The 27362-nt window shown below is 42.8% G+C and overlaps 2 protein-coding genes across 2 annotated transcripts; both read right to left on the bottom strand.

Moving 5' to 3' along the window:
• Positions 1-4188: 4188 nt before the first annotated feature.
• rnf103 (ring finger protein 103) lies at positions 4189-16539 on the bottom strand. Its single transcript, XM_087845723.1, has 7 exons — positions 15905-16539; positions 11955-12103; positions 9543-9658; positions 7557-7979; positions 7333-7465; positions 6370-6456; positions 4189-5398 (listed from the first exon to the last, which is right to left on the bottom strand). Exons 1-7 carry the CDS (start codon positions 16128-16130, stop codon positions 4442-4444), a joined length of 2091 nt encoding a protein of 696 aa, XP_087701849.1. The 5' UTR covers positions 16131-16539; the 3' UTR covers positions 4189-4441.
• A 2627-nt stretch (positions 16540-19166) lies between these two features.
• On the bottom strand, positions 19167-21925 carry LOC148106024 (uncharacterized). The gene is made up of 6 exons (XM_087852053.1): positions 21778-21925; positions 21585-21656; positions 21367-21485; positions 21223-21283; positions 21039-21133; positions 19167-20603 (listed from the first exon to the last, which is right to left on the bottom strand). The coding sequence occupies exons 1-6, from the start codon at positions 21811-21813 to the stop codon at positions 19223-19225; spliced, it is 1764 nt and encodes a 587-aa protein (XP_087708179.1). The 5' UTR covers positions 21814-21925; the 3' UTR covers positions 19167-19222.
• Positions 21926-27362: the final 5437 nt, after the last annotated feature.

Below are 27362 nucleotides of genomic sequence, written 5' to 3'. Positions count from 1 at the left end.
GATGTTAGAGTGAGGATGTGATGCAGCAAATAACATTTTTTGTTTAAAGTAGACAACATTTTTTACAAATGTGTGTATAAGAAATAGATGAGGTGGTATCAAAAATATAATTCAGTAATTACAAATGATTCTGCTTCATAAAAAATGGAATCCTGGCACCTCGCAATTTCTCAAAGCAGCAGGTACGCCACCTGTCCCAGCTGGGGTGAAGCACACCAAAGCCTTGTTCAGTCGTAGCCATGTGATCTGGATGTTTTAAACCACGCTTCTGACCAGTGTTTTGAAGCAACCGCTTCAGAAGCAGTGTCGAAACGTCTGTTCCCATCCCTAACATTATCCACAAACGTTAGAAACATGGAACAGTGGTGAACCTTCACAGGAGTGGCCGGCAGACCAAAATTACCCAAGAGAAGACTAATCCAAGAGGTCACCCCAGAACAACATGTAAAGAACTGCAGGTCTCAGTTAAGGTCAAAGTTAAGGTCAGAGTTCATGGGTGGAAATGGCTCGCATAAAGGTTTTCTCGGTTTTGCCAGAACACATCTTGATGATCCCCAAGAATGACAAATGCACAACGTTTGTGCAGAAGTATAATCAGATATGGGGCGAGCACAGAAGCAGCCAAGATCAGGTCAGCTGACAATCTGCTTAGATTCTTTATGTTCTCTGTCTTTTTATTCAGATGTGGAAACAAGTGTTACGAATGCTTTGAGGGAAATCATGTATATTTAAGCTTTGTGAAGGTTAAAAACTGCCCTGTGTGTGCTTTTTATGTGAGATCTTCAATCCTTTAATCTCTGCAGTGGAGGTTCGGGTTATATTGATATCAACATCAGCACAACTACCAGTCACAGTAGCTACTTTTATCACATATACAGCAGGTTCAAAAGTACCAGAGACCATTAACATTATGTCCTGCATGATGTAATAGTTTATCAAATCTGCAAAGTTTTGGGGGTCAAACAAGAAACAATATCAACATGGTGACTACAAAGGCACGAGGTTGTGAACAATTAAAAATGTTAAGTCTCATTAAGTGTTTTAGGGCATGTCGCTACCAGCATGGAAAGTGTGGACACTGTAATCTTTGTAAAAATATCTCTTTCTGTGTTTGGGCGATGGCTTGAACAGGGCTCTGTGAGATGTTTTCATAACCTGACCACAAACCCCTGCTTTAAACTTCTCCACATTTTCATCCTCGGCATCCTTCCTTGGTCTTCAAAGTTCTGTTTGACAGTCTCGGGTGCTTGGTATTGAGTTTTACTTCTGTCTCATCAGACTTGTTCCCTTCTGTTTTCCTTGGTGTCCTATAGTGGTTAGGGCAATTGTGGCTCAAGAGTTGGCAGTTCGTCTTGTAATCGGAAGGCCGATGGTGCGATATGGCAGTTCGTCTCTGTCAGTCTGCCCCAGGGCAGCTGTGGCTACAACTGTAGCTGCCTCCACCAGTGTGTGAATGTGAGAGTGAATGAATAGTGCAATTGTAAAACACTTTGAGGGTTTTGAAAAGCGCTATATAAATGCCATTATTATTATTATTGTCAGTATTTATCCCTGTGTTCTACATTCAGTTGTCTTCCTTTTATTGTGTCCATTGCTTCCTGTCACTCGTGTCGTTTACTTTCTTTGCCTCGACACGTCCATCGTTTCCAGCTGTGTCCCACCTCATGTCTCTCCTGTTCCCAGTCTGTATTAATGTCACGTGTTAAGTGAAAAGTAACATTAGTGAACTTAGGAACGACTGGAATGAGCAAAATAAATGGATCCTCAACAGGAGAAAGGAATGTTAGAATAAGGAATATTTTAATGGATTTTTGATCAGAATGGTAGAATTTAATTTCATTGCAGCTTTTTCTACATTTGTGTTTTTTACATTAACCTTGTTGAATTTGTGCAGAACTGTTCACTAATTTCTAAAGTGATTTTTAAATCATTTTTGAATGTGATGCATTCACTGTACTCGTCATACATATTATATTCAATTAACCAGGATGAATTAGAGCATAGGTGTCAAACTCTGGCCCGCAGCCTAATTACATTTGGCCCGCGAAGCCATACCAAATTACTATCAGAGCTGGCCTACTGGTATTATACAGCTAATATATATATTGTTTAGTATTAAGCTTTGCTTGTTCCATATTCAGTTTTTCAGCAAACGTGTTTGAGTCCATAAGAAAAGATTCATTCTTAAATCTGGAGGAATAAATATATTTCAATAAATATTAACGTTAGCCCGCGACTTTGTTCCAGTTTTGAATTTTGGCCCACTGAGTATTTGAGTTTGACACCCCTGAATTAGAGCATAACTGTACTTTAACATCAAAGGAATATTGCAGTGGATTGAGACGTGACACACTTAGAGCAGGTGAGCCAGAGCAGTGTGTATGTGACCATTAACGATCAGTTAGTTTCACCTGTGTTTTTGTTACCAGCTGCAAAACGTTTAGCTGGTTTTGTTTTAACCACACACACACACACACACACACGCAAGTTTGCTATTGATTAACTACACCAAATAACCATTGAGAGATGAATAACGTTAATCTTTTAATTACAATACAATATTTGCCAGGGAAACCTGCATCCACCCACAGACTGTTGCGCACGATCTGATATCCTCGTGTTGGTGTTGTTCCCAGATCATCATACTAAAGGTTGTTCCAGGATCAACATTGCAAGTGACCAATCAGAATGTTGTGATGTCATACTTTTGCGACTTCGGGAAAAACCGGCGTAAAACAAAAAACTGTACTTAAGCTGCGAGAAACCGCCTTTGTCCGCCGATCAACGGACCCTAACCCTGACCCTTTAATAAACGCTAAGCAGAATTGATATTGTCCTTGCAACATTGGAATTTCATAAATGCACGAATGGGTTGGTGCGCAAAAGAATAACGTCACAATAATGTGATTGGTCACTTGCAGTGTTGAACCTGGAACAACATTTTCATGATGATCTGGGAACAACACCAACACGACGATATCAGATCATCCGACTGTTGCAGACCTACAGCACCACCGTGGTGCAGCAGCTTCAACTAGCAGGACAATAAATGTTGTTTGATGGGAAAAACTGCTCAGGTCAAAGCGCTGAGCACGTTCACACATCCCAAGCCCACGGAGCATTGACAGGATGCACCGAGGCAAAGTGGGAACGTCAGAATGTTTTGGAGCAAAACAGGAAAAAAAAATATTAGGCAGATAGTTTGGGTTCAGTGGATCAGGGCACATCTGTGATGACATATTTATATCACACAAAACAGAATTCTTTTGATAGTCTGAAAACTCCCAGATAATGCAGCTGTTGTGGTCCCATAACAGGGGTCTCGTCTTGCTCTTAGTTGGTAAAAGCTGAAACGATCTGTCCTGGGTGGGACTGTGCACAGCTGGTACTGCTTACTCTGATCACAGCCGCAGACGTCAGGTTAGTGTTGCTTGAGTGTTCTTAGAGTGGAGGTAAGATGGTGTGATCACCCACACAGTTTACTCCAAACATGATTCGTCTCTGAAGCCTGCAATGAACCTTATTTTAGCTCTCGCACATATGAACCCCAATTTTGTGACATTTGCTCTGGTTTAGTTTTCAGAGACCACAAAGAAAATCAAGGTAAACAATAGTGACGAAGTCTAGAACTGGTCACACTTGACTGTTACTCTGAAGCAGCTTACAAACATCAAAGCCTCATTTCCAGGTGAGCAGTGAGGTCTTCAAAGTGCTGCAGTCGGAGTCAGTCCTGTCGCCCTGCACGCACACCAACAGTTGTCTGTTCACTGTGTGACACCTCTGACCATAATCTGTGCTGATGACTTCTCAGGTGAAATATTGCAACACACAGGAAGTTTAATCTGAATAATTCCAGATGTTTTCACTCTTGGGGAAAACGGTCAGAGTTACAGGAAAGTGCTTCTCAGCAATTATATCCAATTAATTTATTTGAATTATACTCCTCTCCTACGGTGACCAGTGTGCAGGAGACAAAGCCATTTCACACAGTTCAGGACAAAATGCAAACACAAAGCAGAGGCCTTCTTTGCTGCAGATGACACAGGACGAAGAGTCGACATAGATTTCTGTACAAATGTCTTCTGATGTCCTGACAGAAATCCAGCTGGTAGTGTTATTGGGGCGATTGCATTTTCTCTCAGACTGACAACATCCAAACTTTAAGAATGACAAAGGCAAAATTAAAAATGTTTTCACTGCACTACATTGTTTATTGTGGCTACACACATGGTTACTGTGAGAGTCAACGTCTGTCTAGATAAGAAGCGTTGCAGCTGGGCTTTGATGGCCCTGCTCATCAACAGGAATGGAAGCAAAGAGTACTAATGGCTCATAATAACGCCGCCCTAATCACGCTTACCGACCACGTTTCCTTCTTAATTATTCTTGATGGTTAGAGAGTCTGAAGAGACACGAAGAGGAGAAACTGAAGGCTATCTCATCAGTCCTGCACTGTGTTGTCAGAACTACTCTGAGCCCTCTGCTGTTTCTTTTTGTAGCTGGGCCAGCGACATACTGGACAGCAGTGTCTGCCCGCTGCCAACCATACCACAATGCACTGCTGGTGGAAGGCGTGGCCACAGGGGAGACCCATCAGTACCTCCTCGCTCACAAAGGTCTCCAGACAAACCACACATTCTGAACACTGAAGCATGTCACAGGGCCACATCGACCAATCACAGTGTTGATGGTTAGAAACACAGTCAGATACGACGCAGTTATCCTTCACCGCCCTGTCAGCTGACAGCGAGCTTCCATTCCTGGATGATTCAGCAGCACACGGACGGCCGCCGCTGGCATCCACGTCGCTGCACGCAGGAAGCTGTGAGCTGAAGTTCACACTACATAGTGATCTCTTGTGGCTGCTGCTACCATGTGGAGGCTCCTTCCTCTCTTTGTCTGAATGCTGACGTGTTTCTTCATCCGCCTTTTCACAAGAGGCCTCCAACCTGGGCTGACCGGCTGCTCTGAGCCTCCAGGTCGGCAGCGTTTTGATGTAATCCATGTTTACTAATGGACGAAGCCACAGATCAGGAAAAGCCAAATGCTCAAATAAGAAGTTAGGATCATCTTCCCACTCTGACTGGTCAGATGGAAACTGCTGTAGTGATGCAATGGGATGGAGCAGGTAGGAAGTGTACCAGTCCCACAGACTGGCCAGCCACTCCAGGTTTGTCCGGCTGTCTTCTTGGCTCCTGGTGCCACAGCGCCGTTTCTTCTCAAAGTAGTCGACTAGCAGGCCGTGGGCTAGATAGGTAGACAGGAAGAGAGCTGGGTGGGATGAGTAGAAGGTCCAGTCAGCTCTCACCAGGCTGGCCAGTGTAGTGGTGTCAGCATAACGCAGCAGCTTCAGACTGTAGCCGTGCAGAATGTCCAGATAGGGCAGCTGAAGGAGAGCCTGCAGAGAGTGAGCAGCCAGTGATTAGTGACAGTTTTACTTAGTAGAAACTGAACATGCAGTCTGCTGTTACATGCTGTCAGAACAGTTTGGATTCTCTCTGATATGAATGCAGTAAAGTACGACACACAGCCCTGTTAATGTGGAGTAACTGCACTCTACTCGATTCACTGCCAACGATGGCAAATGTCCCGTGATGTCCTGTGGATGCAGACATCCGAACACAACTGGGCACCGTGCAGGCCTGCAGGCCACAGCCAGGCCTTTGGTTGGACCGACAGGTAAAGGTTCGTCCACCAACATTCTCCAGGAAACTCCCACAGTGGACGGCTGTTTTTGTGATTTTGTGGAAAATTGTAATTATGTTGCTTTTAATTTGAAAGTCCCTCCTATTTTTTAAATTTATGTAAGTAATATGTGTGCAAATGAATGCAGCTTAACTGCAAATGCACTGGAAGAGATTTAGAGATTTAAGTTGGCTAACCATTAAAAGTGAAAACTCACTTTAAGTCGAAGTGTATTTAGTCCGGATACAGCACATTATATTGTAGTACAATAATCCAAGCATTTATAAATCTATTTATAAAAAGAAAATCAAGTGTTAGTGTTTCCACTAATATGGAAACACTAATATGTTTGGAAACTGTTAGCATAAAGTATGAGAGCCTCCTCCCGCGGACACGAAGCACGCTCCCTGTGCCCGTCCAAATATTCATTTCAGTCAGTATTAAAATGGATTTTCAGTATTTTTGTATTAATGACTTTTAATAAATGTTCAATAAATCACAGATTTGCCTTAAATCTAGATGACTGCAAAAAATCACTTTTTAAATTATGTAAATAAATCGTTATCGTTTAGCTCTCGTTCAGTCTTTTTTTCTTTACTGCAGCAAATGAAAGTTACAGTTTGAAAGTAAAATGCTTAACACAAAGTCAGGTGTGAGGACTGAGTGGTGCCGATGATTCCCTACCAGAACTGGCAGCCAGGAAACCAGCAGGATGGAGTTGTAGGTCCCAAGTGTTCGGATCAGAACTACAAATCGTTTCACGGTTGCTCCCTGAAAGCATGTTAACGATTCACATCAGAATTTCAGAACAGCACTACATGACCTGCAAGCTAGAAGACCAAAGACAAAGCAACAAAACCCAAACACAGAAGGAAAGAAAGTAACATCAGGTTTGGAGATGCTGCAGTAAGACCTACAGAGAGCTGTTCAATCAGCATATCTTATAGTGACGTACAGATCTGTAACACGACTGAAGATGCACCAGACAAGGGGCCAGGGATCGGCCAATCAGCATCACGTATAACCGACTACAAGCTGGTCCTTTGCAGGCACGTACATGGACAACATGCATGCTTACTAACAGCTAAAATACTCCAGGTAAAGACAGGCGCGTGGCAGTTTTTCAGTTAGTTCCCTGTGCAGCTCAGTAGGACTAGAAAACTTTTATTTGTTTCAATGAGAGAAGAACTGTAACTTAATGCAATGTGAGGAAAACTGTAAAGCTGAATAATTTATTTTATTATGAAAATAAAATTGTGGATTGAAGAAAAGTTGATTGTGTATGCTGTTTGAAATCATCTGTAGGAAGAAAATCAGACTTGACAATAATAATAATAATAATAATAATAATAATAATAATAATAATAATAATAATAATAATATTGGCAGGAAGAAGAAAGAAAATGACAACTGATGCATTTCTGGGAGGAACTTCCTGTTCCTGTGCAGCTCTATTAAGCAGCACAGACAGCATGTGTAGTTAGTGCTAATGTAACTGTATCTACAAGTATCAAAGCTGTCAGACACATGTAGTGCTCTAACAAGTAAACTTCGAGTCGAGTAGAACATAGTAAATATAAAGTAAAGTAGAGAGTAGATGTTTTTTGTCCCCTTTCACCTCTACAACTAAGGAAAACAAACAGTGACCTGTGTAATGAAGAGGTCCATCCAGGCCAGCAGGTTGATGAGGACCAAACTGAAGACGAACAGATCGTTGACCTCTGGTTGGACCGAGCGCAGGAAAGTATCCATGGCAGCGAGGGACAGGAACTCGCCGGTGCTTTGGGGACGAAACACAGACAGCAGTTTAATTTCTTTACATAAAAAAACGTGTTTTTAAAAAATCAGACATCTTCATTAACAGTCATCACCTGTTGCCGTAGTGATATATGCCCTCAGGCATCTTAAGGACGTAGGCGGGGCTGCGTGTCACACCAATCTCTGATAGGCTGCTATAGTTACCCCAACGACGCACATCCACAAAGATGAACTCAATCCTGCCGGTGAACTTGACAGACAGCGAGGAGAAAAAGGCCGGCGGCTGGGACAGGCGGGCAAACAGAAACATTTTCAGTGGATGAGCTGGGTCAGAACGCCACTCCTCCACGAGCTGCTCCGAATGATGCAGGGTTTTGATTCGATGAGCCACGTGTGAGGTCATCCAGCGGAAGATCTGCTCAGTTTCAACCCGACTCCCTTTGTACTCTTTAAGCATGACTTTGCCCTTTGATGCTGAAGTCTGGGGAACCGACATGATCAGGGTGGAGCGCTGCCAGCCACGCTTGATGCACGACCTAGCACACAGAAGACACAACCAACAGTAATCCACAGCATGTGACGAGAGCACGACAGCAGGTCTACATGCAGTTTCATCTGTCCCACTGCAACCGCTCAGCTTCATGGCCCCATATAAAGCCACTACTGCTCCTGTTATACAGCACTTTGTTTGCTGCTGTGTGGCAGAGGGTGTGTGTCTGAACATGTAGTGTAGTCAGAGTGGGTTTGCCAACAGCACATGTCACACATCACAAAGACCATGACAGCAACATTTCATCTCTGAGCGGTTCTTCTGACAGTAACTTCAGCTTGTTTTAGTTTAGCTGTCCAATCAGATCCTGTCTTACAAACTAGGAAATATTGATCATGTCCTGGTTTGTGCAACAAAAGGATAAAGTGGCTTTGAGAGGTCAATAAAACTAAAACAGCTTTTCATGTCAGGTGGTTCCACATCAAGATAAATCCTCCTCGTGACCAAGCTGGTGGCACAGTGAATCTTTGCTGTTGGATAACATCTCCATCTGAAGGTCAGCAAACACTGCTGATTCCACGCTGTCTGCTGGGAGGAAACCAGTTTCCCAGCATACAATCGGTCCGAATCCACCTGTGCCAATGAGCACAACTACTCTGCGACGTGTCCTCCTGCAGTACAGGACTCACGTCAACTGGTTGTCAACCTGTGAACATCTGACTGTACTCCACAGTTGCAGTCAAACTGCCGTCCTTCCTGTTTCAGATGTGTCAGGTTCTGCTTGGACTCTGAAAGTAGTTTATATGAATAATTATATAAATTTGTATTTGTTTAATGTGAATTTTTTTAAACAGTTTTTATTTATTTTAGGTAATCGTTGTATTATCTCAAACAGATCTCAGCCTCCTGGTAGATACACCTGAGGCATCCACTGTTGCCTCGTTCTCAAGTTATCACATTCACAACACTTTCAGAAAACCTGACCTAAGTGCTCTGAGGCAACTGTTGTTGTGACGTGGTAAATGGACTGATTCTTATATAGAGCTTTTATGCTCTCCTGGAGGACTCAAAGCGCTCTATACAACATGCCACATTCACACAAGCACTGTCTTCTAACTTTCTTAGTGCTTCCTAACTACCATTCACACACACTGATACTACTAACTTGGGGTTAGTTAGTTAGCCCAAGGATACTTGACATGCAGACTGGAGGAGCCAGGAGCCACTAACCTTACGATCAGTAGATGACCTGCTCTACCTCCTGAGCTACAGCCGCCCACCACGTGGCACTATATGAATAAAAATGAATGAAACTCAACTGACCTCTGACCTCTGACCTTGAGGTCACTGACATTCAAACTCATCTGTGATTTTCAACACCGTGTCTTATCGCCATATTGTCACATGGTAGTTGCTTTGAAGATGGTCACTGGCTGGAAGCCACAGACTTGGTCCCCATCTTCAAAGCAACCACTTCAAAGGCTGCAGGATCACTGCACAGGGTCGAGGTGCAGCCTTCCACCATGTTCTTTCCTAGTGTGACTGTCAGATTGTGTAACTGTTGTTCAGCTTCCGTAGTGTCTCTTTCTGTGGAGTAACAGCATATCACCTGTAGTCATTGGAGCAGTTGAAGGTTCCAGTTCTGATACCAAACTGGGACACCTTCTGTACCATCTTCCCCCAGTTGGACTGAGTGAGCAGAGCTTCCCGGTCCTGAGCAATGACCTGCAGTTACACACAGGGACATGATACGGTCACGTTGGTAGTGCTGGACAATCAGCTTTTAATGTGATTTGCAGATTAAACCCAGTTTATTACAGAAGGCTCCCGTGTTCCAGTGAGACTGTCACTGTGGGCGAACCAACGGCGTGCACGCTTCTTTGGTCTTTTTGCACCAGCTTTGTTGTGACAGTGCATTTACTTTGATTTATGCCACAGCTGCCCTAAAATCCCAGTATGGGTAATTACTAAAATAGTTTACACCAGCAAGCACAAGTTCAGTTCTAGAATTACAATATTTTTAATGCTAAAATATTATTATTGCTAAAACTTCAAACTTCCTGATTTACGAAAAAAGCAGCAGAAAAATAGTAAACCACATTATTTTTGATTAACATGCCAAATAATACTTGTTTACTTGAATTTCCTAAAGAACTTAATTTCAGTGCAGGGATGTGAACGTTTACATCCACCATCAGCGGAGCGAGCATGCAGCTTTGGATGCACAAACTTTTATTCAGTTTGTCAGCTGACTAACATACACACACTCAGACTGCAAATATATATTTTTGCTTTGAAACAAGTTTTTGCCAGATTTTGAAAACATTTCGTGGCGGGGGCGTGGCGGGGGGGCGTGGTCTCTGGCTCCGCTGCAGTGGAGGGGTGGTGCAGCGGGCTGGAGGGGCAGCTGCTGCTACTCTGTAATCATATTTTGTATCACCTAATATTTTGATTCATTCTGATAGACCTATTGAGTAAATATTAAATACATTTGATTATTTTCAAATTAATACATTTCCTGCGTCATTATTTTGAGACAACAGGTGAAGAACTGGAGGATGGCCCACAGAGGCGGAGATCAGAGTTACTGAAATATTTGTTGACTAATCGAATAATGAAAGAAAAATGAGCAGATTAGTCAACTACCAAAACAATCTCCAGCTGCTGCTTGTTTGTGGATCTCTCCTTTCAATCTTGTCTTCAGTAACTCAACATTATTCTTCATTAGTTTGACCCACTTGTCCACTGAAGAACATTTCTTTGCCTGCAGAAAGTCTTGGGTTGCTTTTGCAGTACACTTTGGGTTATGAAGCTCTGAACTGACACAGTGACTTTTAGCTGTCAAACAGATGTGCTCATATTAGACTAAAGAATAATTATGGTATGCTATGTGGGAGTCATGGTCACCTCAGTAACTGCGAGGCTTCCAGGTCCTGTGAGTAACTTTAACTACACCCAACTATACCCTGAGTCTTTCCACAGCTGGATCAATATTAGAACAGGTCACCCAGATCAGACTACTTGGTGTCACCATAAATCACCACCTTTCCAGCACAAGCTAAATTACACCATGGCTTACTTTGACTACACAATTATGCTACACGACTGCAGTGTAGTAACTAACTCTGTTATGTTCAGAGCATCTTTAAAGTGGAATAAACAGCCTTACATAATGAGCTAGCTGCTATTGCTAGTTTAAAAAAATAAAAGTCACAGTTTTTAATTATTGTAAACATTGTAAGAGGCCAATGTTGTGAGCTGATTTTGATTCGGTATTGTGCCTCAGAGTTATTGATATTTACATGCTTACATTTTTACAATTGTGAAGCCTCACTGTGGATGGAGCTAAATTATGAGGATGTGTGAATATCCACGGTCACCACTTCATGCATAATGGACCTTCCATGACCTTCCAAGCTATATAGTTTATGTCTTCCATATTTCCAACTATATCCATAATCACATACTGTGTATGCTACCATTGTATATAGTGTATTATCTTACTTTTCTTCATTGATTGTACTTATTTGTATTTCCTTTATATATCTGTACCTAAGCTGAGGTGACGCAAAAATTTCCCCGTTGTGGGATCAATAAAGTCTTATCTTATTTTTGCATCTACTTTATTGTGTAATGTTTTATTAGCTTATACTCGATGGCTCGGGCTGGAAGACTAGCAACCACTACTGTGGAAGCTAATGGGGTTCCTTATATATAAATAGATAAATAAACCCGTTTTTATAGGCAGCAGCAGTTAATTCTTTACTAATGCATTTCCTCCTTTGCTTTACATTAAAACCCCTGAAAGCTCCAGACCGACCAACTACCCATGTTTGCTTTAATAGAGGTGGTCACACTTTCTAAAGATTAATTCATCAAACGCATTTGAGTAGCAACACCTGGCTGCTGCTGCTTGTAAGTTTCTTTTTTCCAACCAAGTTAGACATGAGATTAAGAACATGATGGGATGGACACTTAATCACGCACCACTGACAGGTTTTAACAGAGAATGTGCTTTTACCTGAACTAACCAGATCCCATCTTTAGTGTCCTCTACTAATTCATAGAAGTGCACCTCTCCACTGAAGTGTGTGGTGCTGGAGCCGTCGGCCTCCGTCTGCTCCTTCTGCTTCTTTATGGCAGAGTACAGCTCCCCCTGTGTCAGCTCTCCTGTGACAGAGCAAAGTGTAGCAGGTTTTAAAGAGCACTGATACTTATAATCCATGCAGCAGTGGTCTACGTACAGGCAAAGACTACATACACACATACTGTGCAAAGTTCTTGAACCACCTCATGTTTGTTTTACAGCCAAGGCCAGGACAGTGAAAGTGGTCTTGAGTAAACATTTTTCACTCTTCAGCCCAGTTTTTGGACGTAACCATTTTCAAAGGAAGTTGGGTTTTTTAACGCTGACCTACGAATCATTCAAACATAAATAAGGGACCTAAATCAAAGGATGAACCGGTGTTGTGCCAATCATACAACGAAATGAACAGTATCTATAAATCTCTCCCTCTCATATTATTTAAAAAAATAAAAAAACAAACTTAATTCTTCCTCCTGCGTCTTTATTCTTCAACGTTGTCAGAAGACGATCTTGTCCTGTGCAGTATCTTTGCTGTTCCTGTGCTCTTGATCTCTCATGTCATTCCTGGGATCAGCTGGAGCCACCTGCCCAGGTATGGAGAACACCGCCCGAGTGCTCCGATGACCACGGAGGTCACTGTTGCCTTCAGCTTCCACGTCTTTCTCGTATTGACGCCAGAGGCTTCAAACAGTTATATTATTCCAGCAGGGCATCTTGAGGCGACTTTTGTTGTGATTTGACGCTATATAAATAAAATTGAAATTGCATCTGACAGCCGGCAGGTGTTGATTGGCTGGATCTTGTTCTTCCCGTTCAGCCGACTCCTCAGGACTCGTCTCTGCAGGTGTTTGGTGGTTGCAGCTTTCCTAACAGCCTCTTCATGGACAAGTATTACAGCTACATGCTCTGCCTGCAATGTGCAATCCCCTCAGTTCTGATCACCTTCCCCCTCTGTGTTACCATCCTCCTACACGTCTGCAGTCCAAATGACAGGCCAGTGTTATTGCTGTTATTGATCTTAGTGGATCAGTGAGCTGATCTCTCATTCACTCCTAGCATGCAGCTCGATGTCATCCATGTACAGGAGGAGGTTCACTTGAGGCTGGTCTATAGTGCTGTTTGCCACATCCCACTGATGTCCTGATGATGCCACTTCATTGCTATTAAGTGCAGGATTTACAAAGGAGATGACCTCCACTGCTGTTCTGCATTACTGGCTACAGAACAGAGCAACTGTTATCCACCTCCTGTACATGGATGACATCGAGCTGCATGCTAGGAGTGAATGAGAGATCATCTCACTGATCCACTAAGATCAATAACAGCAATAACATCGGCCTGTCATTCGGACTCCTATTGATCGTGTACACTTTTAAGCATTCCACTGCTGCCACTGTGATGGTTACTGGAGCCTGTTCAGGGAGGCTGCTGTGGGCTCAGCATTGTTATGTGTTGCATCCTTGTCCCACGTGCCCTTCCAGTATTGGTCTGTCTCCAGCCTCGGTGGAGCTGTCCTCATATTGTTCCCCTAACACTGAGCACACCTTGAATGGTTCAATGCAGAAAAGCTGGTTTATTCTCCAGGACTCCATCTCTGGTATACTCGACTCTTCAGGAGGTTAGCCGTTTCCAGAGCCTCAGACATGGGCACACTTTTCTTCATCACACTTTTCTCCAGTTCTGATAGTTGGCTACCTGACATCCTGGCTTCCCCCTGTCATAGACAAGGTACAGCACAAACGCTATCTCCAGCTGCAATACAAATGACTCCTTCCAGATGTTGGAACGCTGAGCTACTGTTGTGAAGAGTGCAGTCCAAGGAACAGCAAAGATACACACACTGGAGACCACCAACGCAGTGTAAGTGGCTGACAAAGAAATCCAACTAATGATAAAGCTGGAAAATCAAAATCTATCCAAGGGACTGTATCAGCAGTGTTCAAACTAAGACCTGAAAAATGAAGGATTCAGTTGAAACCAGGTAGCAAAACATAAATTACAGCCACAACTTCCAGAAAAATTGTTTAGGATGCAAAGAAAACTCCACAAATAACTTCAGCTGGCAAACAGGCAGGACTCGAAGAAAAAACGTCATTCGGGTCGTTTCTGTTATCATGATTTTAAAAGAGCAAACACATCAAATTGTTAGCAAATGTCAGGAACCACCGATGCAGTCCACACCGGCAAAGAAGTTCAACTACAGCTACAGGCATGGAGTCATCACACCAACTGAGATCAATCAATTAGAAAACAATCCTGCCCCTCAGTGCAAACTCATATTAGCTGCTTCAGTCCCAACTGATGGCCTATCAGAACCTGTTCCAATACAAGATGTCCAAGAAACATCTATAACAGGTCAGATCAATGCGCTCTCGCAGGACATTCACAACCTTATTGGTGGAAAACATAAGAACAGATTTGGTTACAGAAACATTTCAAAACTAATTAATTTCTCATTATTACACATAATTCATGATCATCTGCGGTTTGATTCTTCACACGTGTGGACGAGTTATGACAGACAACAGCACCTTTACAAATATATTTACTTAGAAAACTGGTGACATGTTCGATACTTGTTCACACACACACACACACACACACACACACACACACACACACACACACACACACACACACACACACACACACACACACACACACACACACACACACACACACACACACACACACACACACACACACACACACACACACACACACACACACACTTCCATGTATTGTGAGGTGTTTCAGTGGCATCGCTGGCATTCATCTCCTCCTGCGGGCAGCTTATTATCCCAGCAGGGTATCTGATGGCTGATAGGGAACATGTACTGATGAGCTCAATCTTGTGCCTTTCAGCACCTGTCCCATCTACGTGACGTATTTGACTATGGTTGACCTTTGTGTATCTTCTTCATGGTTCTCATTGGCCCGTGGGATACTCAGGCCCTGGCAGCGGTCCTCTATGCTATTCTGCCTTCGTGCAGCTCCATCTCTTTAGTCTGGATCACTTTCCCTCTCTTTGCAAACATTTGGCCACACTTATCCAGTTTGAACGGCATCCCGGTATCCTGGCTGTAGATCCTGGTGAGGCTGACCGGTGAGTCGATATCTCGCTCCTGGCATACACATTGATGCCATCCATGTAGTGGAGGTGGCTGATGGTCACTCAGCAGCTGAATCTGTATCTGTGTCCACCCTGAGCTGACTGAATGGTTGAGGCTTATGCAGAACAGGAGTGGGGACAATGCATCACATTGGTACATTTCACAGCTGATGGTGATTTGTGGGGTTGTCTTCCACAGTCCCCCTGACTTCCTCCTGGATGTTTTTAGCACATTATTACCCTTGTTTAATGCCAGGCTCTCGAGTATCCATGTGTGGGGCATTAGATTCTTGTAGTCAATCCAGACAGTGGTCAGGCTGGTCGACCCTGTCTTAAGAGCCCCTCTTTATCAACCCTGAGCTGATGCTTTGGCCTGTGGTGCCATTTACAATGTCTTGTTTTAATGTAATGACTCGTCTGCCTACCCAGCTTGGTTATTACAATGCCTGAGAAAAGCTTCCATGTTGTGGAGAAGCAATCGTTTGATGGTGCCGTACCCTTGTGAGGACCCTTGTGAGGACCCTTGTGAGGACCCTTTGCGGTGAGCCCTGCCCTCTCTATCAGAACCTGACCGTTCGCTTCTTTGCAGTTTCAAAGTCCTGAACTTGAGAAACACGCACACACACACACACACAAATAGAAAATAACTACAAAGCAGACATTTTTGGAGAGAAACTGAGAAACTTTTATGCTTTCAGACTTTAGTGGTGCTCAGATAAATGAGACAGCAGCTCATGTAATGATGAAGACTCTGTGATGCTTCTGGCTTTACCTGATTTCTCCACCAGCTCGCTCACATCCTTCTTCTCGACCAGCCCGGAGTATCCCAGCCCTCGACATTCCAGGATGGTCTTTAACTTCTTGTAACTGAGAGTAACCGGATCCACAAGCTGCGTAGCGAACATACCAGTCTCATACCAAACTACTGCCTCAAAAATCCTCGCCAACGTAAACAACACTATGAAATATAAGAGCAAGAAGAACAGTTTCAACCACATCTTACGGCTGAGCGAAAGCGCCAAGAGGAGGTCTGCGAGCGGCTGTGGTCAGCAGACAGGCTTACACAGACTCCCCACACATCTGCAGCAGACACGGACACACAAACGTCTCTAATTACAGCTGGAAGGACCCCCCCTCACTTGTTTCTCCAACTGTTTACCGTGCTAACGGTGACAGCTTAGCACTTAGCTTAGCATCGCAGGTAGGCCTCTGATGTAACAAAACTAAGCGTCTTTAGCTCTTCGTCGCCACCGCAGCAGCTTCCGCTGACAGTCAGCCCCGTGTGAGCCCGGACACTAACGCGGAGCTTCACATTCTCTGGGTTACAAACCGCCAATAATGACGACTGTGATCGTTATTGTTTCTGTCTCCGATCAGCTGTGTGCGCGGAGAAGATGGCGTCATATCCTGTTCCACTTGACGCTTGTAATACCCCCCTTCTCCACACACACACACACGCACACGCAGAGTAATGAAACTGTCAAAGTGTAAATAAACAAAAGTTAAATCAATTATTTTAACTAGAAAAATGTGCATTTCCTGCGAAAATGCTGTGTGAATGCTGTAAGGCTGCAGCTGTCTGCTGAAAATAGCTGAATAAGCTAAAGAAGCTAAAGTCAGCATTTGAAAAGTAGTTAAACTTGTAATCGTTTCGCTCAAGCATAACAACTTAGCACAAATGTAATAACTTAGCAGAAATGGTACAACACAGCAGAAGTATTGTAATTCAGCAGAAATGTTAATAATTAGCACAAACATAGCAACTTGGAAGAAGTGGTGTAACAGTATAACTTAATGTACTGTAGTATAATAGTATAACTTAGTAGAAATGTAACATAGTAGCAGAAATAGTATAATTTAGTAGAGAAGTAATAACTTAAGCAGAAAGGTGGGAAAAGCAAAACATTTCCTCAAAACTATTTGTTTTTCAGCTGTGAAGAATTGGCAGAAACATTAGAAAAGCAAGGAACAGCAGGTACACAAGGCCAAAATGACATGCCTAACAATGTTTACAAACATGGACACACACACAGAAACGCAGTGACACATAACCCACATCCAGAAAGCAATGTTTACAAACATGGCTGCAAACATAAACACAGACATACAAATATACACAGACAGGGGCACACACAGACACACACAGAGACACACACACAGAGCATGGACTGTCCTGTTTGTGTCTGTGTGTGTCTGTGTGCGTGTCTTTGCCAGTCAGCCAGTCTGAATCTGCTCAATTTTAATCCACCAATGAAATGCTGCCCTCAAAGAATAAAAATTGGGTCTCTCTCTCACACACACACACACACGTACACACACATACATGCACGTACACACATGCACACAAAACTGAAAATATTCAGTTTTTTTCATTTGAGATTCTTGAGTTTCGACATTTCAAACACATGCTTCCACCTTCAGTGATTTAAAGAATTTGAGCTGTTAATATTCACTCAGATGTGTTCTAGTTCTAAATTTTCTTTTACCATTAGACAGTTTTTCTTATGTACGTTTTCAAGCTGTTCAGCTCGTTTCAAAGTTCTTCTGTGTGAATTTCAGTTCTGTGCTTTGGCTGTCAGGTGAATGTTTCGCTGTATTTCAGCCCATTTAACATGTTTTTCACCAAAGATTTTAGCAATTATAAAAATTCAACTCAAACTATTCGGCTATTAGCATTCACACTGCATTTTCTACAGGAAATGCATTTTATATACCAGTTTCAGTTCAAATTGTATTAAAAATAATAAATAATTGTATTAAAAATAATAATTGCATTAAAAATAATTATTAAAAATAATAGCATCAATATGTTACTGGACTACACTTACTGGACTTATGGAAGTATTTTGAGAACCATAAGAGATTCTTACAAATGTTTGAAAGAAAAAAATCTTTAACATAGCTGGAGACTCATGTAGAAATATGAATGAGTTTATAAAGTTTCTGTCATGGTGTGCTGTGACAGGCAGGTAGTAGGACCCAAACACAGGACTCTTACGTGGAATGAAACTTGAATCAGCAGCTTTTATTGCTAGAAACTCAGCTGGACTCAAGAAACTAAAAACTAAGAAACAAGAACTAGGAAAACAAATCAGGAACTATGAACAAGAATTAAGTAAAGAACACGGAGGAGAAAAAACACCCAGCCCACTGAAAACTAAAGAAACCCCCAAAAACATGAACAACAATCATCAAGGAACATGTCTGTGAAGGTTCTCAGTCATCCAGGTCGTAGTCAAAGGAGCTTGGAAAGAAAAGCGTCTGGACTTCTTTAAGTTACTTAAAGACGTTTCACCTTCATCCGAGAAGCTTCTTCAGTTCTAAGGTCAAATGGTGGAGAGTCCCAGATTTAAACCTAGTGGGAGTTTCCCCCCACAGAGGGTCAAAAGGACCCCCTGATGATCCTCTAATCGCCTGAGCCAAGGTGTAGAACTGGGTGTGGGTCCCAATCAGCCAGAGTTTCAGGTGAGTTCATTGTGAAACCTGGCCCCACCTTATCATGCGAATTCCTGAGGTCAGATGGCCCAGGATGTGAGTGGGCGTTAAGGCGTCTGGGAAGGGATCTCAAAACTGGATCATAGATGGCAGACAGTTGGTGTCGTAAACCACCGCCTATGTCCACTGTGAGCGACCATCTTTGAACAGAGGCGGTGGTTTACGACACCAACTCTCTGCCATCTATGATCCAGTTTTGAGATCCCTTCCCAGACGCCTTAACGCCCACTCACATCCTGGGCCATCTGACCTCAGGAATTCGCATGATAAGGTGGGGCCAGGTTTCACAATGAACTCACCTGAAATTCTGGCTGATTGGGACCCACACCCAGTTTCACACCTTGGCTCAGGCGATTAGAGGATCATCAGGGGGTCCTTTTGTCCCTCTGTGGGGGGACACTCCCACTAGGTTTAAATCTGGGACTCTCCACCACTTGACCTTAGAACTGAAGAAGCTTCTCGGATGAGAGGTGAAACGTCTTCAAGCAACTTAAAGAAGTCCAGAACCTTTTCTTTGCAAGCTCCTTTGACATCAAGGAACATATTTACATATTTACAGTTACTGGAACACCAATACTGGGTCACAGCTTCAATGTCAGTCGGTGTCTTTCGGTCTGCAACAACAGCAGAACAGATTTCTCAGTCTTTTGAAGAAGCCCTTTTTCTTCTTCTTCTTGATCTGAAGGTCTTTGGACTTCATGGATTCGGGTTCATGAAAAGGTTCCTCACAGGGAACATCAGGAACTGGCCCAATTTCCGAACAAGATCCTTTGATCTTATGATCTTCGCCTTCAACACAGGATTTGGACTCGACATAGGGTTCCTCACAGGGAACGTCGGGCTCTGGAACACTTTCTGACAGAGCTCCTTCGATCGTAAGGTCTTGGGAACTCAGACTGGATGCCCTTTCAGTAAGAAGTTCCTCACAGGGAACGTCGGGCTCTGGAACACTTTCGGAAAGAGCTCCTTCGATCGTAAGGTCTTGGGAACTCAGACTGGATGCCCTTTCAGTAAGAAGTTCCTCACAGGGAACGTCGGGCTCTGGAACACTTTCGGAAAGAGCTCCTTCGATCGTAAGGTCTTGAGTACTCAGACTGGATGCCCTTTCAGTAAGAAGTTCCTCACAGGGAACGTCGGGCTCTGGAACACTTTCGGAAAGAGCTCCTTCGATCGTAAGGTCTTGGGAACTCAGACTGGATGCCCTTTCAGAAAGAAGTTCCTCACAGGGAACGTCGGGCTCTGGAACACTTTCTGACAGAGCTCCTTCGATCGTAAGGTCTTGGGAACTCAGACTGGATGCCCTTTCAGTAAGAAGTTCTTCACAGGGAACGTCAGTCTCTGGAACACTTTCGGAAAGAGCTCCTTCAATCGTAAGGTCTTGGGAACTCAGACTGGATGCCCTTTCAGAAAGAAGTTCCTCACAGGGAACGTCGGGCTCTGGCACACTTTTGGAAAAAGATCCTTCGGCTGGTGGAACATTGGCCATTGAAAGACCGTCAGAGGAGCGCTCTCCATTTATGTTCTTCACATCAGGAAGACTTGAAGGGGACTCAAAGATTTCACATATCCGGATCCTTGCTACATCAGCAATGGTCTTCAGCAACACTGGTGCAAAGTTTGCTACTTTGATAGGCAGAATTTCTTGAGGAAATTTCTGCCTGATCTCCGTCAGGATGCTGTCGACCATATCGTCTCGGATGGAGCGGGTGAAGATGGCCTGTGTTTCCATCGCCGTGAGACTCTTGGAGACACGATCTAAAGTGGCCTTGGTGACACTTGTGGAGAGGACGCTTAGACTCTGGGAGGCCATGTTTAGGAGGGGACGAGGAGGAAGCTCCCAGAAGCCCTGGAGAACGCGGGGAACTACCTCGATCACTACCTCCTGCACGGTGAGCAGTTTGCTGTTATGCTGTTCCTGCTGCTTCTCTTTCAGGATTTCAACGTAATCCTTCACCACGCTGAGGAGTTTAGGTGCTCTGTAGAAAAACATGATAAGTGTTATCTTTTAAACATATTCAAAGCATCACTTAAATACTGAAACACTGTAGCTGGACTGTTAACCCTGTAACCGCCTTTGTATCATACATGAGTTTCTGAGACCTCGATCTCATCAACATGATCAATAGTTTCCATAATTTCTAAATGTTGTGGACAAAACTCTTTTTTTGTCTAAAGTTAACATTGTCGTTAACAAAAAGTTGCCAAAAACACCCGGTGTATCAAATGTGATACAGAAAATAAATACATAATAAAAGTAAATCATACACAACATGACATAGCAAAGAACTAATGTGTGGCTTTTGTTTAAAGGGTTAATAAACATCTCAGCTCCAAAGAATCTGAATTTTCTGGCTGTTCTTTGATGGGTTGGGTCTTACAGGGTTAATAACTGTATATTACATGTGACTCACTGAAATTTAGGAGGTACGGCCTCTGGGAACTGAAGAAGCATCCTGGCTTGAACTTCAACGTCCCTCATTTTGTTGATGACGTTCACCGCCCACACCTGAAACAGAAAACACATTTACAGTGCGCTTATGTTTAAAGGTTATGTGCACATAATGAAAAGAAGTCTTGTGGGTTTTCTCGTCTTACCAGCCTTAGAAGAGGTTTGGCTTCCTCTTCTTCAAAACCCTCTAATTCAAACTCCCACAGCCTTCAAAAGAAAACAAAGCAGAGGTTTTCTCTCAGCATTTACACGTCATCACAAACAGACTTTCAGGTGTGACAGTAACTCACTGCTCTCTGAGTGTCTCCCTGCTCTTCTCCACCAAAAGATCTCTCAGATCTTCAGCAGTGAGGTTCGGTGGAATTAGATCTTCCTGCTGAAGTCTGAGAAACTCCGTCATGATCGCAATCTAAAAGTAAAGGAGACATTTAATCACCACCACTCTCGAGTCCTCAGAAATCACCTGATATTTTCTGTCAGCTTTGGTTTGCATGAATCTGGGTCTAACCTGAGTCCTGTAGCCCGGAAGATGCCAGCAGGTCTTTACAGCAGTTTCATAAATCGGTGTGTTGAACAACACCTGTCAAAGAAATAGCAATTTAGTCATTGTTACTTAAAATGATTCTCAGTTTGTCAACTTTTAAAACGACATCAAATTCTGCATATCATTGAAATGCAGTAAAAGCAAAACCTTCACATACCCTGATAGGTTTATAGATTCCTTGACTTGATTCCATTTAGATGTTTTCAAATGTCAGTCGGGAAGAAAAACTTTAACGGCTCTCCAACGATGGCGTACGCGGGGATCTCGACCTGAAAACGCTCTCAGCTTGGTGGTCTCGCACAGATGAGCTCTTTTGACAGTCTGATGTTTATTTATGAATGCAGAATTTCTTGAGCAGTCACCATGGAAACTTGATGCAGCTTCATGCTGTTAAATTAAAAGTAAACACTGTGTATTTTGCACTACATTCCACTAAACTTATCATATAAGTAAATAAAGTGTCAACCTACAGCATACCTTTTCATATTATGTGCCTGCTTATCTCCATTTCTTTACAGTAGATGGGAACTTTTGCAGTAAAGCAATGGCTTACAAAACAGTGGACTGTGGACTAATGCAAACATCTGAAGCCTGACAGCAGCTGGTACATACACAGCTTTGGATAAACTGGCCCTTTAAACAGCCCAGAGGAAGAAGAGACCTCTGCGTTATCAGTCGAGCCCAAAGCACAATAATAATAATACTATTAATTATTATTTTTTATAACAATAATGCCCCAAATTAGGGATGCACCGATACCGATACTGGTATCGGGTATCGGGGCCGATACTGTAAAATGTGTGTGTACTCATACTCGTAAAAGTTAACCGATACCAACTTTTTTCATTAATCAGAGGGTGGCTTGTCATTTCTGTTGTAGTTTTTTTAGATTGGCCACTAGGGGGCCAATTATTATTTTATTTATTATTTATTTTATAATGATTATTTTGTTTGTTTGTTTACAATATGGACACTCTGCAACAATTTAAAAGTTTAATTTATTCGCAAACCTAATTTGTATTTATTTTATTCCAAACAGAAGTGTTTATTTATTATTCTGAAAGCTCGAGACAGTGCCAATAGTTCAGTGATATTTTGTAAAATTACAATGTGGAGACTCTGCAATAATTTAACAGAAGTGCTTATTTTTCACTTGAAATTTTTTTGTGGTCATTTTTATTAAGATTTTATTTTTTATCGGCAGGGAATAAAATAAAACCTGTCTTCCAATTCATTGCATTTGTGTGTGTGTGTCTGTGTGTGGTAGAAGTATCGTTTTTTGTACTCTGTATCGGCAAGTACTCAGATCCAAGTATCGGTATCGTATCGGTTTGAAAAAATTGGTATCGTTGCATCCCTACCCCAAATAATTAAGTCATTAATTACACATTCGTCATGTTTCACAGGAGGTCAGAGTGACCGATGAAAGTGATGCTACATTAGATCTGTCCTATGAGTTCAGCAGGAGGAGGTGAACCCACAGCTGGAGCGGTTCTCTAGTGGGTTCAGTATCATACTTGTGTTCATCCTGGTCTGAACCTGGTCAGAAGAACTGACTTCACTTTTGAAAATTCAATACTTATAAAAGTTAACCCCAAACAGTCTACAACGGCTGTTTTCTGTCCACCAAAGCAAATTTGATTGAAGAGGTTTTTGTAACTTCACTTCTCCAAAAAGCAAATAAAGAGAATAAACAAATTTACTGAACGACCGTCACAATTACCAGAGCTAACGTAGATCGGTTTATACTCTTGAGTCAGGAGGGATAAGAAAAGTGACTGCACGGACTGCAATCTGCAGTCTACTGACATCTAATGGAGAGATTTATACACGTGATAACTTTAATGATAGTTGAAAATAGGCCAGGATCTGCACTGCTTCAGCCTGAGCCTGTTCATCAGCACAGTCTGTGTAATATGAGAATAATAATAAACATGACTTTTCCTTCCTCTTCCATAAAAAAGGACGTCTACTTACCTTTTTAGAGACTTTTATGTTGTTTGGCAGGATAATGGCGTCACACTGAAGTTTAGGTGTTCAAAATACACAATGACTGATTTTCATGTCAACAACTAAGTAAATATTCTGATGAAGAGCCACTAAAGGAGGTTTTTGGAGTAACTCTCAGCAGTAATGTGGACATGAAATAGTTGGTAGACATGTCATTAACCCTATGAGAAAAATCTTTAGTTCTATTCAGGTACAGAGACGCATTTAGGCTACAGGAAACAGTTTTATTCAAATACAATTTATTGTCAAATGTTATAGTGCTGATCAGTGACTGCCTTTTTCCAACTTTTATAAAGTGACTGCAAACATTGTGGAACCGATTCATAGCGTTTGATTGCTTGTGTGAATGTATTAAACACGAAACCAGGAGCTGCAGAAACCCAGTAATGCTGAAGACGCATGCGTGTGCGTTTATTATGGCTCCAGGTTACATTTCAGATCTTTTTAGCTCACACCGCCCACTCGAACTCTGCGCTCCTCCAGTCAGATGCTGTTATTAGTTCCACGCTCCCAGCTCAAATCCAGAGGTGACAGGTTTCTCCATTGCTGCCCCAAAACAGTCGTCCCCCTTTCATAAAATTTTCCAAGGATCTCTCTGACACCTGTTATTGTGTTTCAGCTATTCTGGTCTTTCATCTCATTGGATGATGTTTGCATGTGTAGACACGCATACGTGTACTTTAAGTTCACATATGTGTGCTTGTGTGTGAATGTGTACATTTTTGTATATGTATGTGCATATTTGCATGTACACATATTTTTTTACAAACATGTAAACATGTTTTCATCTTATCTATTTTAATTCTTTTCACCATATCATCCCTCTGTTCAGCACTTTGGCCGACACTTGATGTCTTTTAAATGTGCTGTATAAATAAAGGTGACTTATATTTGCATCCGTGTGTCAGAGTGTGTGTTTTTACCTTTAATTTAGGACACACACACACACAGAGCATAGAGTGAACAGGGACTATTAAGAGTGTGGCCTGTGTGTATCTATGCCAGTGAAACAGCCTGGATCTGCTCATTTTCCCATCCATCCATTCACTTCCGCTTATCCTTTTCAGGGTCACGGGGGGCGCTGGAGCCTATCCCAGCAGTCATAGGGCGAGAGGCGGGGTACACCCTGGACAGATCACCAGTCTGGGCCAACACACAGAGACAGACAACCATTCGCACTCACATTCACACCTAATGGCAATTTGGATTTCCCAATTAACCTGTCCCCACAAGCTGCATGTCTTTAAACCAGGGGTCCCCAATCGCAGTCCACGAGGGCCGGTGTCCCTGCAGGTTTTAAATGTGTCCTTGATCCATCACAGCTGATTTAAATGGATAAATTACCTTCTCAACATGTCGTGTCCAAATTCATGGGCTGCATCCTCCTGAGGCCGCATTTGTAGACCGATTACGTCACAGCGACGCGCCGAAGGCTGTCCAAATTCGTAGACTCCTCCGAATGCAGCCGACAAATGCGTCCTCCTTTTCCCCGAATTTGAAGGATGGGTCGGGTGTGTCCTTCTTGGCCCACCATATCCCAGAATTCATAGCGCGGCCCAGCCAAACTCCAGTTTCCGGCAATGGCGGCCGCTACTAAGTTTTAAAATTACTCTTACTAATCTTTCTGGGCCACAAAATAAACTTTAAACATATTTTCAGGCGAGAATGTGGGTGTGTAAACTTCAAATATCTGCTCGGTTTGTCAAGATATCGCATATTTGCAAAAGTGCTTCGACGTTTTGGGTGACGTCTGTCACCCCACCAGCTGAACACAAAAAACGGAGAAAGATTTCGGGGTCCATTTTCGATTTTCGTGCCGTGGCGCTGACAACCGGAAATACTCTGAATTAAGGGCGGGAGTAGATTGAGAAGGCTAGACCGTCCAATTCCATAGCCGTTTACTTCCGGCCTACCCGACCTCCTGAGGACCCGGCCCACGTAGACCGCAAAGGCCGGGTCCTCAGGAGGATGCAGCCCATGAATTTGGACACGACAGAAGTTCTCCAGAGGCCTGGTAATGAACTAATCATGTGATTCAGGTGACCCAGGGTGAGATCTAAAACCTGCAGGACACGGCCCTCGTGGACTGGGATTGGGGACCCCTGCTTTAGACGGTGGGAGGAAGCTGGAGTACCCGGAGGGAACCCACGCAAACATGGGGAGAACATGCAATCTCCACACAGAAAGACCTGATGGTGGAATTGAACTCAGGACCTTCTTGCTGTGCGGCAACAGTGCATCACCATCGTGCTGCCTTCTGCTCATTTTGAATATTGAAAAATATTGTGACTTAAGAGAAATATAATAACTAAAAACAGAAACGCTACAATTTAGCAGAAAAGTAATAACTTAAGCAGAAATATTGGAAAATGAGCAGCTGAAAAAAGCTGAATAAGGTGACGTTCACTCAAAACTACTTGTTGTTCAACTGTGAAAAATTGGCAGAAATTTTAAAAACGCACGAAAGAACAGCCTGCAGATACACACAATTAGAAATGTGGGCACATATGGAAACACAAATGCACAGAGACACACAGGATGTCAGTCAACCACTCTGAATATTCAATTTGAATCTTCCTGGTTTTATGGATTCCCCTCGAACGAATGGCCATGATTTCCTAACCGTAGGGGCTAGAGCGGTCATTCTTAGACCGTTCTGTTCAGAGGAGATGGGGGAATCTTCAAGTGTTGACAGTTCATAATTAAAATATGAATTATTAAAGATATATGGCTTATGCACCATAACTGAGTAGAGGTGAACTGCCTTGACTTGCCCTCAAACAACGGTTTGTTTCTAAATCTATTTGGAGCATCGACATCATTCTTTCACTGTAAGATGCAGCAGGCTTTGGTGAACAGTTAAGGAAATATTTTCAGGTCCATTTCATTTATAGCCTCTGGCACATTTCATACATTGTGCTCTGCAGACAGGCACACGTACCTTTCAGGTCTACAAAACGTTTAAAATGAAAAGCTCAGGTGTGTTTTTATTAACTCATTGTTGCAGAATCACAGTGATTGAGTGGTCATTAAAATGTCTGCAGAAGTTGCAAACTTATGATTCATGTCATAAGTTATGATGCACTGCTCTCCCCTACAGAAGCTGCTTTTATAGATTAAAAGTATCAGCAACACTGGACATACATTTACTTGGTATCACATCTATACTGCACATCACTAAGGTCACAGTGGACAGATTCTGTCTCTCAGCCATGCTGGGAACGTCGGTGTTTCCCGGGATCAGCTGTTGCAGATCGCTGGTGCATGGAGGGCTGGGGCCTCTTCTGCCCCCCTAACGGAGACCACATAGGTAGTCGGAGGCTGTAAGACAGCGGCTCTCTGGAGAAATCTGATATCTCAGGATTCAACCAGAGAAGCTGCTTCATTATAAAGTCTGTGGTTTATAACTGAAATCTATGATACACATAAACACCCATCCATGCACTTAAGTAGTGAGTGAGTGTTCGCTCCAGTGATGACCTGTGAGAAAGAAACTGCACACAGCGATCGGGCGTTATCAGCTCGAGCAGGCTGAACAAATCCTGTAATGCTGATCCAGGCTTCCAAAATAAAATTTGGATTTTATTTTTGCAAGTGTAGAAATGAGAAATCTAAGAAACAAAACAACAGAAGTCATGTATGACACACAACACAGTTCACATGTGAAGCACTTAAAAGAAAACAATAGAAATAAAACACTTCCAGTGAGGTGTGGCGATTTAAACATCGTCT

The sequence above is a fragment of the Neolamprologus brichardi genome, chromosome 2 (genome assembly GCF_056152115.1).
Source record: "Neolamprologus brichardi isolate AB-2024 chromosome 2, ASM5615211v1, whole genome shotgun sequence".
NCBI classification, from domain to species: domain Eukaryota; kingdom Metazoa; phylum Chordata; class Actinopteri; order Cichliformes; family Cichlidae; genus Neolamprologus; species Neolamprologus brichardi.
Note: the sequence above shows the minus strand (reverse complement) of the source record. Positions and strands in the feature narration are given on the sequence as shown.